This window comes from Peromyscus californicus, unplaced genomic scaffold (genome assembly GCF_007827085.1).
Source record: "Peromyscus californicus insignis strain IS unplaced genomic scaffold, ASM782708v3 Scaffold_3__1_contigs__length_106647218, whole genome shotgun sequence".
In the NCBI taxonomy this organism is placed as follows: domain Eukaryota; kingdom Metazoa; phylum Chordata; class Mammalia; order Rodentia; family Cricetidae; genus Peromyscus; species Peromyscus californicus.
The window spans coordinates 79,431,121-79,445,807 of NW_026294551.1; the positions used below are offsets into that span (position 1 = coordinate 79,431,121).

The following is a 14,687-nucleotide window of genomic DNA, read 5'->3' on the forward strand; positions in this document are numbered from 1 at the left end:
AACTACCATTGCTGACTCCGGAGTTTCTTTGTTTCTGTTGACTGGTGTCTTAGGGCAGCCCTTGCCTGAATGGGAGTAGGAAAGCATCCCAGGATGGCTGCACTGACCAAATGTTGGCCCTGAGATGCCTGTGGGTTCTACCACGGCAGAGGGAGGTGTGAATGTTCAATCTGGAGTGCAGTGCCCCCCATCCTTGGGAGTGGCCACAGGGGGAACATGGTGGCACACTTCTGTGGACCATCTGCCACTGTCTTGTTCCCAGGCTCCTTTAAAGACACAGTTCGGGGCCAAAGAGATGGCTCAGAGGGTAAGAGTGTTCGGCAAATGTGAAGACATGAGTTCAAACCTGAGTAAAAAGGCAGGTGTGGCTGTGCTTATGCCTATAACCCCAACTCTGTGAGGAGCAGAGACTGGAGAAGCTTTGGGACTTCATGGTCTCCAGCCTACCTCCAGGTTCAGTGAGAGGTTCTGGCTCAAGGGAGTAAGACAGAGGGATGGAGCAGAACACCCATATCTTCCTGTGGCTGCCATGTGTGTACACAAACACCACACACATACCCCACACACAGATACACACCTGCACACAAGGACACTGTTGTGCATGCCTGACTGTCCTCTGAGCCAGGCAATCAAAATCTTGGGGAGTTCAGCTGCGCCTACTTGCAAAAGGATTTTCTTAGCTGGGCTTGTTGACTGTTTACAGCCCCTCGTGGAGGGGGAGGGAGGGTCATAGGACCCTTAGAACACAGCTTATCCCTACTTCCTGTTGCATGCAATGCTGTCTTAACTGCATATGGCTCCAGGGAGGGGGCTACAGGATATTGGTCCTGGAAGACTAGAGAAGGGAGGCTCCATCTTTGAATGGGGGAGCCTTCATCTCTGCTGGGTAAGGCTTTCCAGGTACAGCCTGTTGGGGAAGGAGCACCCACACCCCTGTAAGTAACCCCTCAGCTATGATCTGTAAGGTCCAATAAACTTACTGGTTCCCCAGAGTGAACTTTGGCAGAATGGAGCTTGGGTTTGTTCCTGGTATTTAGGAAGGGGTAGACATTACCTTACCTATGTCTTCTGCCTCCACCGGCCCCAGGGAGGAATGTTATCAACAGTCACAGTTGTCTGAGAAGGGTGACATGATTTTCAACACAGGACAAGCCTATCCTGACTCTTGGTGAGAAGGTGTGGGTGGCAGGCAGTTACACCTTTAGGAAGAGCCCTGCCTACCAGGCTCCAAGATAGGGCAGACATGGATTCTTTAGCTCTTACCCAGGGAAGCCATTTCAGCTTGGTTGTGCAACTGCTGTCCTTTGGCCTCGGTGTATCCACTGGTACAAAAGGGGCTGTACGGATCACCCAGGGCTGGAAGAGAACAGCAGCCTAGGATACAGCAAAGGTTCTTAGATGTGGCGAGAGAGACTTCCCCAGATGTCCTGGACTGGAACCTGGGGTCTGGGAGGAAGTGCTAGGAAGCGTGGGTAGGAGGCTGCTGACTCCATGGTGGGTACCAGAGCCATGGGTTGAGAAGGATGCTGAAGTGGTGTTTGGGTTTAACAGCTGGTTTGTGACTGCTCATGGGAAACTCAAGCTCTCCAGGCATGGAGCAGAGCAGGCAGCCTGCTGGTCCTCTCGCTAACCCAGAGGACAGAACTGCTCTGCTTCCATCTTCCTCGCTCCTTTGGAGTGCTCGCCACATCTGGGTGTTCACTCAACTTCTTTTTCCCCACTAGTTTTTGTTTTGTGTTGTATGAAGTATCATTTAGTTTTATTGTGATGGAAACTTGAGGTCACTTTCCTTTGTGGAAACTCTAGCTCATCTGCCACTGGCAAAGCAAACTGTAAAGAGGTCAAAGATGAGTGATGTTGACTTTGCAAGCAGGATTGTTACCCCAGCCCTGAGCTGAGAGAGAGCCATATCAGTACCCACTGGGATGCTTACTCTTAACACAGTGAAATGACATAAGCCTTCTTGGAAGAGGACGAGTTCCTACACAAGAGTTGAACTATTGGCCATGCCTGGTGGCACATTCCTGTCACCCCAGTTACTTAGGGAGCTAAGGCAAGAGTATTGCAAGTATAATAAGGACTATACAGACCAGTGGTTCTCAATCTTCCTAATGCTGTGACCCTTTAATACAGTTCTTCACATTGTGGTGGCCCCCAAACATAAAATTATTCCATTGCTACTTCATGACTATAATTTTGCTACTGTTGTGAATTATAATGTAAACATCTGACATGCGATCCCAAAGGGGTCATGACCCACAGGTGGACAATCACTGATACAGACCACTAAGCAAGTCTGAAGTCAGCTGGGGCTAGCAAGAGTTCAAGGCTAGCTTGGACAACTTAGTGTGACCCTATCTAAAAATAAAAAAGTACAAAGGGGACTGAGAATGGAGCCCAGAGGCAGAGAATTTGCTCAACATGTATGAGGCCCTGAGTTCAATCCCCAGTGCTGAAAAAAAAAAGTTGAATTATCAAAGGCAGGCAGGCACACTGAGATTATCTTGGATACAAATACTGCATGGCAGACATAAGAAATAAGGTGTAATTGGGCATGGTGGCACATGTCTTTAATCCCAGCACTGAGAAGTAGAGGTAGGCATCTCTCTGTGAGTTAGAGGCCAGCCTGGTCTATATACATAGCAGGCTTCAAGCCAGTCAAGGATACACAGTGAAACCCTGCCTCCAAAAAAAAAAAAAAAGTTTACCTAGCACCCATGTAGCAGCTGGCTTCTGCACAGCTTACTAAGCGGCCCTGAAGGCACTTCTCCTTTCATGTAATCTCCAATCTTTTGTTTTCAAGGCTTCCTTGACTTGGACAACAGTTCTGCCCAGTTCACTGGTAGTGTCCCTTGGGGCTTTCCTTACTCTGTCAAGACTTTGCCCATCTTTTCAAGGATAGCATGCAGAGTCTCCTATCCACCCACCCAGCAGCCCAAGAATTCCACCATTTTTGCCAAAACTTACTGCTAATTAAATGAACTAGGTAAGCATTAAATTAAAGGAGTAACATCACTGTTTCCCCTCCAGACTGAATAATGACTCATAGTGGGCTTGGATAATAAGTCGCTGAATAACAGAGTTAACCACAATTAGGCTGCAAATCGTAAGAGGGAGAGGGAGGAAGAAAGGAGAGAACTGAAGAAGGAACGGAAGTGGGGGGCGCAGAGGGCAGGAGACAGAGGAGAGGAAGGTAGTGAAGAGTTCATCATTGTACTTGATTCAAAGATAAATTCAAGGGTTGGGGAGATGGCACAATTGGTAAACTGGCTATCCCCGAAAGCATGAGGTCCTGAGTTCAGATCCCCAGAACCCAAAAAAGGCAGAGACGGTGGCATATGACAGTAACTGCTCTGTTAGGTGGGTAGAGATAAGTGGATCCCTGAGGCTCAGGGGCTAACATGGATAGTCAGTAACCTGAGGTTCAAAGAGAGACTCTATCTTAATAATAAAGGAAATTGCCGGGCGGTGGTGGCGCACGCCTTTAATCCTAGCACTCGGGAGGCAGAGGCAGGCGGATCTCTGTGAGTTCAAGGCCAGCCTGGGCTACCAAGTGAGTTCCAGGAAAGGCGCAAAGCTACACAGAGAAACCCTGTCTTGAAAAACCAAAATAATAATAATAATAGTAATAGTAATAATAATAATAATAATAATAATAATAATAATAATAATAATAATAAAGGAAATTAACCAGATCCAAAGAATACAGCTTAATGAACTTATATAGTTAGAATTCACATTTATTTATTTATTTATTTATTTTTTTTTTTTTTGGTTTTTCGAGACAGGGTTTCTCTGTGTAGCTTTGCGCCTGTCCTGGAACTCACTTGGTAGCCCAGGCTGGCCTCGAACTCACAGAGATCCGCCTGGCTCTGCCTCCCGAGTGCTGGGATTAAAGGCGTGCGCCACCACCGCCCGGCTTCACATTTAATTTTTAATTTGGTGTGTGATGTTCTCATTTAGTTCCAAGTTTTTTTTTTTTTTTTTAAATAATAAAAACAACAAAAAAAGCAAAGACACCTGAGGTTGAACTCTGGCCTCCATATGCACGCCCACATACATGCATGTGCAATTGCACACACTCACACTAACAAGTACACACTCCATACACAAACACTACACATGTTCATGCGTGTACACACACACACACACACACACACACACACACACACACACAAAACAAACAAATAAATAAATAAATAAAATAAATTCAAATAGCTGAAGGAGAAGGAGAAAGTCTTAAGTCTGTGTTGAGAGTCTCCCAGACCCAGGAAATATGTAATCAAAGAACCTTAGCTCACGACTGAGATACATCTCACAGATACAGAAACAGGTTCACAGCTGGGGAGAGGTCCACTTAAGGTCATACAGCAGGAAGCAGGGTATGTCTGAGAGTATTGGGACCGGGCTTCATTCCCTAATGGAGACCACAGTTTTGCAGGTAAATGGAGCGAGGGACCAAGGGTAAAGTGTCACCTTGCTGGCCTGGTAGGGGTTAAGAACTTCCACTCTGGAGTTCAAGGCCCCCTTTGCACTGCCAGGGTTCAAGTCCCTCTTTCGTCATCTGGTAGCAGCGCCGTCTTTCCGAGTCCATCCCTCCTCTGAGCCTGTCTCTTCAGCTGTAAGTGGGGATAACAGGTGAACGTATCCAAATAGTTCCACACCAGCAAGTCAGTGTGACCAGTGGGTCAGGAGAGCCTCTGCCACTAGCTTGTAAGTCATGTGGGAGCGTCACTGGACATTGCTGATGGGTCATCTTGACCCATCTTGTCCCTGTGTTGGGGGGTGGGGTGGGATAGTAAGGCCTCTCTTTCTTAGCCACAGGCAGGTAGGCCACTAGGTGTGAACTGTGGCTCTTTCCTTTATTGTTCTACTTCAGCAAATTTTTTCTGTACTCTGATTGATGATGATGATGATGATGATGATGATGATGATGATTTTGAGATAGAGTCTTACCATGTAACCTCAGCTGGCCTTGAACTCACAGAGATCACCTCCCCCTGCCTCTCAAGTGCTGGGCTTAAAGGCATGCACCACCATGCCCAGCAGCAGCTCCTTCTTGGTGAGGTTTCTAGGATGATTATGAGGGCTATTGGCCAGGGCCTGAAGCCGAGTCAATGCTCAGCTAGCACCAGTAGCCGGGACTCCCAGCACTACCACCATCTACCGAGAGGCGGCCGCTGGAGTCTCAGCTCCTTCCCCTGTGGACTGTGACCCTACATGGAGGATGAAAACAGTAATTTGTTTATATGTTTATATGTGGCAACAGTAAGAGGTTTAAAGGTGCAATCCAAAATGCATTAAAAATCAAATAGATAGCGAACCTGAGGTTTCTGGCAGCCTTTGTCCATGCTGCCCTGTGCAACCTCTCAGCACAGATCCTTGGTTCTGAACACACAACATGCACACTTTGCACCATGCATGCCTGCACACCAACACCACCCACCAACCAATCCTTCCTGAAATACCTCAGCTCACATTCCAGACCAGTTTCTTATGGATTACGGTGTTTGTTCTGTACAGGCTTCTTGCTCCGTTTTTTTGTTTTTTTTTTGTTGTTGTTGTTGTTTTTCCTTTTGTTTTTCTTTGAGACAAGGTTTCTCTGTGTAGCTCTGACTGTCCTGGAACTCGCTCTGTAGGCCTGAAACTCAGAGAGATCTACCGGTCTCTGCCTCCCAAGTGCTGGCATGAAGGATGAAAGGCTTGGGTTACCACCACCGCCCCTTAAGGTTTCGATACACATATAATGCTTCAGTTATGGGAAGCAAAGGCATGCAATGTTTCCCTACCACCACTCCTCATCATGTATCGAATTGGTCTATCTTTCAGTTGTACCATGTTAAAATGTTTAATTTTTAAAAAATTATATTTGTTTATTAATTGATTGTGACAAAGCCTAGCTCAGGCTTTTCTCAAATTCACTTTATAGCTATCAAAGATGCCAGTATGTTCTGAAGTATGAAACTTTCAGCCAAAATTTTAACTTTTTATGTAAAAAAATCTGTAAGGCGTTTCTGTCTTATCAGTATGCAAATCTGTGTTAATAAGTCCTAAATTATACGTACCAAAGAGTTATTTTTAAAATGAATATGATTTATTGTCAGTAAATGTCTTATTTGTATGCTTATTCTATGCCTCTATATACCTGGGTCACATAAAAAATTTCTTGGGTGAAAAGGGCTTGGGGGGGCAGCGAGTGGGGAAGTTCCACGGGCTCCGGCTTAGGGCGTCACTGCTACACCAAACGGACAAATGAGTAAGTGCATCTTAGGGTTGAAGCCAAGACAGGAGTAATGAGAGCACCCTGCACTACTGCAGAGGCTTATCTGCCACCTACCACGACCTCAGTCGGGCTCCTCAACTCCAGAATCCAGCCATCTGTGGTTGGTTCATCCTTTGCCATGGGGGGAGGGGGGCGGTTTGTCCTCTACATGTAATATGTTCAGCAGCACCCCAATCTCTACCCACTGGGTACCAAGAGCAGATACCCCCAGTTACAGGAACACATTGTATCTCTTGATTATTACTAAATGTTCTCTTGGTCCCAGTGTGACTCTGGCTGCAATTTGCTGGGATGGGAAAGGAGTCCATCTCAATGGGATGAAGTGGGAACAGTCCAGATGAGAGAGGTCAAATAGTTTTGCAGTCAGGGACCAGGCATTTATAGTATGATCCTAGAAGGAAGCAGGCTGTCCTTGGAAAAGGAGTCTGGCTGTCTCCACCCTTCACACAGCTCCCAGCTCAAAGAAATACTATATAGAATCAAGGTAGGTTTTGGGGGGTTGTTTTTTTTTTGAGATCTCCACTCCCCAGCCTCCTGAGGGCTAGGAGTAAAGGTGTGTACTCCCATACACAGTACAACAGAGAATCTGAGAACTCACAGGGTCCAAATGTGGGTTCTCCTCTGAGGATGGCAGCCAGGCCTTGCACATTTAACCTTTCCTTGGATAGCTGAAGAATTCTCACATCTGTACTTATGAGGAAGCTGACTAAACATGCTGATTCTGTGTCCCATCCCAATTAGAGAAGACTCCAGGTCATTCTGCAGCTCGTGCATGTCTGGTCTGCCGCATTCATGGAGATAGCAGGCCTGGGGGAGCCTTTAAGGCGTTCTCCATGCTTTGTGGCTGTTGTTTTTGTTTACAGACAGGGTCCTGCTAGGTAGCCCTGGCACCCATTATGTAGACTGACCCAGGGATCAGTCTGTCTGCTGAGATTAAAAGGGAGTGTGTGTGTGTGTGTGTGTGTGTGTGTGTGTGTGTGTGTGTGTGAGAGAGAGAGAGAGAGAGAGAGAGAGAGAGAGAGAGAGAGAGAGAGAGAGAGAGAGACCATGCCCAGCCATCTCTGCTTTTCAACCTTTTCTAGTCATGATCTGGTATGGCAACAAAGTCTTTAAACAGAATACCCATGTCTGTGTGATCCCTCTGGTTGAAGGCTGTAGCTGTGACTCTGTGGCTCAGCTTTACCTAGAGCTCATCTCAGGCCAAAAGTTCAATGGTCTCCATGGTAACGGATGGGGAGTAAAGCCACAGGAAAGGATGTGTCCAAAGTGAATCCATTGTTCTTGGTAAACTCAATTTATTTTATCAGCATTCTCCGAAGCTAGAGCTCCCTGCCTCAGTGAGTCTTGTGTGCAGGGGTTGGGTGGTCCAGTTCTCTACCAATGGACATGGTCCCCAAATGTCCTTCACAGTCTGGTCCTAATCTTCATGTCATAAAATGTCACTCAGCAAGACATCTGTGCTGGGTGAATACCTCTTAACCCCACATGACAGCAGCTCTCACCAATGGTTTTCCTGCAGGACAGAGCAGAGGGGCCAAGAAGAGTGGACTGGGACATTCTCCGCCATAGTTCTAGCACACACATTGTGGTTTTTGAATTAGGGTCTCACAGTGTAGCTCAGGCTGGCCCTCAAAGTCACAAACCTCCTGCTTGATCCCACTGAGTGCTAGAATTACAGGCACAGGCCACCATGGCTGGCTTGTGTTTTACCTTTTTTTAAAAAATTTTTTATGTATGACGTATGTTTTCCTGTGAGTGGATCCATGCCATGACATGTGTGGAGGTCAGAGGGAACTTTCGGTATTGGTCCTTGCTTGAGACTAGGTCTCTTCTTATTTGCTGCTGCATATGCCAGGCCAGAGCATCCGGAGAGTCTCATCTCCGAATCCCATCCTGTTGTCTAAATGCTGGGATTGCAGACGTACACTACTGGATCTGGCACATAAAGAAAGATGTGTGCTCTGGAGACCTGACCTCAGGTTTTCCCTCTTGAACGGTGAGCCCCTTACCCACTTAGCCATCTCCTCGGCCCGTTTTCCCTTTCTTCTTTTTCTCTCTGCCTTTTCCTCCTTCTGTGTTGCTGTGAGCTGTGAGCAGATCTCTGTGCATGCTAGCCAAGTACACTGCCACCCTGTACTCAGCCCTGCCACCAACCTTCATTCCCAGCCCTTGGAAGGTGTCTTAGCCAGGCAGTGTCCTCCTGCATCTGTCTTTGCTACTTGGGAGGCCAAGATGGGAAGGTCAGCTGAAGACCAGGCTGGGCAATATAGTCTGCTATTATTGCAAACAAAATGCCTTTATTGTTGTAATAAATAACACTTCATCTTATGTTTGAGGAGCTGTATAATAACCACCTTTTATTAGGAGGTACTGGCCTTGGTGTACATTATATTGTTGATCATGAGACCCCAATAGCAAGTGCTGTCATCACACCCATTTTAGTAGATAAGAAGGCAGGTTGGGAGGGGCTGGCCAATTTGTCTCCCAACACCTTGGGAACCTATGGTGCTCAGTTACTTGATTAAAAAAAAAAAAAACCAACTAGTTTCGGTGTTGCTGTGAAGATTTTTTTCCAGGTGTGATTATTTCTTAAATGTGTGACTTTAAGAAAAGCAGGGGAGAGGGTCCCTTCCAGCCAGGGAAAGGCCTTAAGAGCAAAGAAAAGGAATTTTGCCTCCAGGCTGCAATAAAGAAATGGCCCAAGTTTCTGGTTTACTGGCCCACCCTGCAGAGTTTAGACTTGACTTGCTGTAGCAGCCTCTTCGGCCTGCTGGCATGCACTCTAAAAATTCTGGGTTTGCCAGCTTCCATGGTTGTGCGACTCAATTCCTTGTAGTGAATCTATTATTGGTTTGCCTCTGGACAGTGATGATTGATGCAGGAGTAGGGTTGGAAGGTCAAGCTTCACACACTCCTGTTGTGGAATATTATTTTAAGATGTGGGGCATTGGTTTCAATGATGCAGAGATGTGTTGCATTCTTTTTTTTTTTTTTTTTTTTTTTTTTTTTGGTTTTTCGAGACAGGGTTTCTCTGTGTAGCTTTGCGCCTTTCCTGGGACTCACTTGGTAGCCCAGGCTGGCCTCGAACTCACAGAGATCCGCCTGGCTCTGCCTCCCGAGTGCTGGGATTAAAGGCGTGCGCCACCACCGCCCGGCGTGTTGCATTCTTTTATGTTGCATTTGTTTAACTCTGTGAAACTGTGTTACTGTGCCTGTCTAAAACACCTGATTGGTCTAATGAAGAGCTGAACGGCCAATAGCAAGGCAGGAGAAAGGATAGGCGGGGCTGGCAAGCAGAGAGAAAAAATAGAAAAGGAGGGAGATCTAGGAGAGAGAGAGAGAGAAAGAGAGAGAGAGAGAGAGAGAGAGAGAGAGAGAGAGAGAGAGAGAGAGAAAAGAGAAAGAGAAAGAGAAAGAGAAAGAAAAGGAGGAGGACTCCAGGGGCCAGCCACCCAGCTACACATCAAGCCACAGATTAAGAAGTAAAGAAAGGTACACAGAAATAAAGGTAAAAGCCCAGAGGCAAAAGGTAGATGGGATAATTTAAGAAAAGCTGGCTAGAAACAAGCCAAGCTAAGGCCAAGCTTATTCTTTATAGGAAATAATAAGCCTCTCTGTGTGATTTATTTGGGAGCGGGGTAGTGTGCCCCCAAAGAGTAAAGAGTAAAAGCAACCAACAACATACTCCTTTGCCCAGGGAAGCCCAGCTTCTGCTTAGAGGGAAGGGCTCAGGTCCAGAGCAGCTGGTGTTGCTGCTGATGTCTCCAATATTGTAAAAGGTCCTTCACAGGCTGACTTATTGGAACATTTGGTTCTCAGCTGGTGGCATTGTCTTGGGAGGTTATGGAACCTTTTGGAGTTGGGACCTAGCTAGTGGAAGTAGATCTCTAGGGACCCAGCCCTGAGGTTGATAGCCCGGCTCCACTTCCTGTCCCATCTTTGCTCCTGACCCATGGAGATGTGAGCAAGCAGCCTCATACTCCTGCCATAGCCATCACAGCTGTTCTTGCCCACCATGGCTTTCCTGCCACAGTGGACTGCATTCTCAAACCAGGAGCTGAAACAAACATTTTCTCCTTTAGGTTGTTCTATCGGGTCATTTTGTCACAGCAATGAGAAAACTCATAAATCCCTTGATCTCTCTAACATCTCATCCAGGGAAGACTCCCACAGAGGTGGGCTAGAGAGAGGAGGGGAAGGGCTGGCCTGCAAAGAGATGTCCAGACAAAGAAGGAAGAGACCAAGAGCAGGTGATGTATTTATTGCAGGACACCTGGGCCTGGGAATCAGGCTAGCTCTGGGGCCCCAGTGGAGATGTTTCTCATAAGCCCCAGCCCAGAACAGACAGATACAGTAACTCCAAACCAGTTGCACATGAATACAAAGAGGCTGGTAATGGGGGTGAAGGGGTGGGAGCCAAAAACACACAAAAAAAAATAACAAACAAACGTGCAGGTTCCTATGCTAACTGACAAAACGGCAGCGCCTCATCTGCATCCAGCTCTTTCCTTATTCACTTCCCGTGAGACATTCATCGGCTCAGAAAAGTCCCATCCCTGTCATATCCGACTCAGCAGCCTGTGGCTGCCTCCCTGGCAGTCCCTGCTATGGTCTCTTGGCTTGGCAAGCGAGTCAAAGAGAACCAAGATGGGAGGCAAGGTGTCATGGCATACAGGGTAAGCTGAAGCACGAGGATCAGGAGTTCAAGGCCAGCCTTGGCTATGTACTAAGTTTGAGGCTAGCCTTAGCTACATTAGACCTGTCTCAAAATTAAAGGAACCTCCCCCCAGCCCCCGCCGCCAAAGAAAGAAAAAAGAAAATCAAAATAATAATAATAATAATAATAATAAAAAAAAAACCAAGACACAATCTTTTCAAAAAGAAAACTAAAATTTGTTTTTGTGGTCTTTTGCACCTCCCTCCCAATTCTGATGGGTGAACAGCATGTCCCCTGACACAAAACAAAACCAACCACAAGAACATCCTAAGCACAGGCTATGTATGAGTCAGTCCTAACATATTGCACATGGTGAGTCTTCCTGAGCCCTCCCACTGCAGATCCCCAGACACCGGCTTTTGCTCCAGCCATCCCTTGCCTGCCAATGCTGGTGTCATAGACCACGTTCATCCCCCCTACTTCTCAAATATTCCACAGTATTATTACCCTTTACTATTGGGCCAAACTCAAACAAAGCTGGGGGCGGTTCACCCTCAGCACTACAAGCCTGTGTGTGGTGGAGGGAAGTGAGGACCCAGCGGTTCAAACCTTTGTCTTCCTTTCCACAACGGCCCCCCACCAGGGGGCCGTGATCCAAGTTCAGCAGGTGAAGCCTAGCACCCCAGGGGCTGACTCTTCAGAGCCACGAGCCTGGGAGGTGCTCTCTCTCCCTGCTGTTCTTACCCACCAGTTGCTCACAAGCTGGGTTCATAAAAGATACAGCCTCAACATGGGACAGACAGTGTGGCAATTCAAACTTTTTTTCTCCTACGGAATTTTCAAGTATCACAAAATCCCTGACACAGTATGTAAACAAGATGTTTTTTTTTTTTTTTTTGCAGGATAGAGAGCTAGATTGTTCCAGGAAGCAGCAGCAGCATGTGAAATCTCGAGAAGGACAAACAAGGTTTGGGGTTCAAAAACAAAAGGGCAAGATAGCCACTGTGCCTCAAGGGGCCAGTGCTCAGGCATAAACATGGGGAATGGGGCCCTTGGTGTGGAGCTAAGGAGGGAAACACACTCAGGATGGATCTTCTAGAGACACAGAGGATATGCCAGGTGCCACTTCTTTCTTTTTCTTTGCTTTTGTTTGTTTGTTTTTCCAGACAGGGTTTCTCTGTGTAACCCTGGCTGTCTTGGAACTTGCTCTGTAGAGCAGGCTGGCCTCGAACTCACAAAGATCTGCCTGCCTCTGCTTCCTGAGTGCTTGGATGAAAGGCATGTGCCTCCACCGCCCAACTGCCCTTTCTTTTTCAGTGGCAAAGCTGTGAAAAGTAGTCTTTGAAAAGTCCAGATGTGCTACTGATCTCTATGCAGTCCTCAATGTCCAAGCCTCTCATCAGGTCTGATGTGCTCCACTGGATCCCCCAACTCAAGGGAGTGAATGGCCACGGTCACGTCTTTGTCCTCCAGGCACTCGTGGAAGAGGTTCCCAGAGAGATGCTGTTGGGTGAGGTATGTCCCTGGATGTTGGCTCTGGGTTGTTTGTTTGTTTAAAGCACACAGACCCTCACTATTGAAGGGTACTAGGTTCTCTGCCTCACCTGGCTGAACTCTCCCTCTTAGGTGCTCACTTCTTCGGTCTGGGTCTTCCAGGGTTCTCCATGTGGTCCAAATGTGGCCTAGCTGTCAAAACAACCTGTGGGGAACATATGGCTCCCGCTGAAGTAGCTGCTTCCGTAGGTGGCTGTAAGACAGTGCCTGGGTTCAGCTGCAATGGCCATCTGCATGCTAAGGGATGCAGGGACGGGCACAGGACACATATCCAAGGGTTGGAGGGTTGGGTATGGGGTGTGGAGGGATGGACCAGTGTCTCCTGAGAGCAGGGTTCCTGAGCGATGGGCCTGTAATGAGTCCCGATAAGCCAAGCACAAGTCCTGCGCTGGACTCTGGAACTGGGCTAGTGTTGGCGGTGGTTGGCTGAGCGCAGGGTAGGCGGGCGGCTGGAACAGCACTTGGGTGGGAGCTGGTGATGTGCCAGGCACCATGGCCAATGCCTGGCTCTTGACTGTAACTGCATCCTTGAGGACATTGTCATATGCTCTGAAAGGAAAAGACTCAGGTGAGCCTTGGAGAGAAAACGTCACCAGACACCTGCTTACCTTCTCCAGTAGGTGGGACGGGGAGACTGGCACACCATGCTATAGCAGTCTGTGACAGCAAGCTACAACACAGCCTCGCCTGCTCACCAACTAGACTCTGGCCCCAGGTCTCAGCTTGGAGCTGCTTCTGTCCCACAACCTCTCTGATCCTGTGCAAGATCAGCTGAACTTGTCCCCGGAGCCCCAGTACCAACACATCTGGGCTGTTAAAACCTCGGAAGGTAATTTGGGTCCCATCTGCTTCTGTTCACTCCTGCATTCCAGCACTTGGCAGAGTACCAGCACTACTCTCCAGGTTCTTCTGGGCCAGTTCTGTCCCCAGCTGGGAAAATCCTTAGCTTCTGGACACCAAGGAAACATTTGAAAAGAGGGGACACAGCGGATACTTTTTGTTATTTTCCCCCATCTTAAACAAACAAAACTTTTTGAGAAAGTAAAGACAGAGTCACCTGGAAGAAAGGAGCCTATGGAGTCTAGAACTTATTTGAGCAAGGATTTCCCAGGGTGAGAGCCAGCAATGACAAACAGGGCTGGGTTGGTGACTGATAATGGAGTAGCCATCAGTTGTCAAAACAAGCTGTGTTCTGACTTGGGGACTTTTTGCTTTTTGAGGGAAGAGTTTCTCTGTGTAGCCCTGGCTGTCCTGGAACTCACTCTGTAGACCAGGCTGGCCTCAAACTCACAGAGCTCCACCTGCCTCTGCCTCCTCAGTGCCGGGATTAAAGACGTGCGCCGCTGCCGCCACCACCACCAAGCTTGACTTGGGGACTTCTAAAAGCATACGATTCAAGATGGCCTAGGGAGCAGGACTAACATTTCAGAGCAGGACTCAGGTAGCACAGTGAAGCTGCTCACATTGGGAAGCTGAGAGATGGCTCTTCAGGGGCTGAAGGACTTTTGTTTCTGCCTCCCAGACCCCTGATCGATTAGGCCAGCACACAGAGGTCATTATTATCCACTGGGAGAAGAGGGAGTTGACTGGAGGTAGCCACTTAAGGGCTGCTCTGTCCTGTCTGCCCTCCTCCTGACAGCCATTATAGACCTCTTGGGCTGCCAATCTCTATTTCACTGTGTTAGATTTAAGATGACCCTTGAAAGGAGGCTGTGACCTCTTAGTTGAAGTCACTCTGGACTTGGCTGGTTAAGTGATAAGTTTTGCAGCTTGCCTGAGAAAAGGAACTACATGAGAGAATGAATTCACGATCGTTCACGAAATCACACTGGACATTAGAAATTTGCCCATACAGGATGAGTTCAGCTGATAAGAGTACTTGCCTGGTGGCACACACCTATAATACCAGCACCCAGGAGCAAGGGGCAGGAAGATCGGAAGTTCCAGGATACCCCACTAGCTACATAATGAGATTGAGGTTAGCCTACGTTACATGACACCCTGTCTCAATAACGAAACAAAATGATAGGATGAGTCCAGACATATAGGAGCAGGTGTCCCCAGCCCCACTCCTCTTGCCCCTCACTTCCCAGTGTTAAAAACACAAAGAGAAATAGGCAACTCTCTAAGACCCACTTCTTAAGTTTTTTTTTTTTGAGACAGAGTCTCACTATTTATCCTAGGCTGGCCTCC

General features: G+C 47.6%; 1 protein-coding gene across 1 annotated transcript in view; it reads right to left on the minus strand.

Moving 5' to 3' along the window:
- Positions 1–10,528: 10,528 nt before the first annotated feature.
- Ccnjl (cyclin J like) overlaps positions 10,529–14,687 on the minus strand; it is a 58,606-nt gene continuing 54,447 nt past the window's right edge. Inside the window, exon 6 of the mRNA XM_052758622.1 lies at positions 10,529–13,043. Within this exon, the coding sequence (XP_052614582.1) occupies positions 12,623–13,043 (421 nt within the window). The 3' untranslated portion in view covers positions 10,529–12,622. The remainder of the gene's footprint in view (positions 13,044–14,687) is intronic.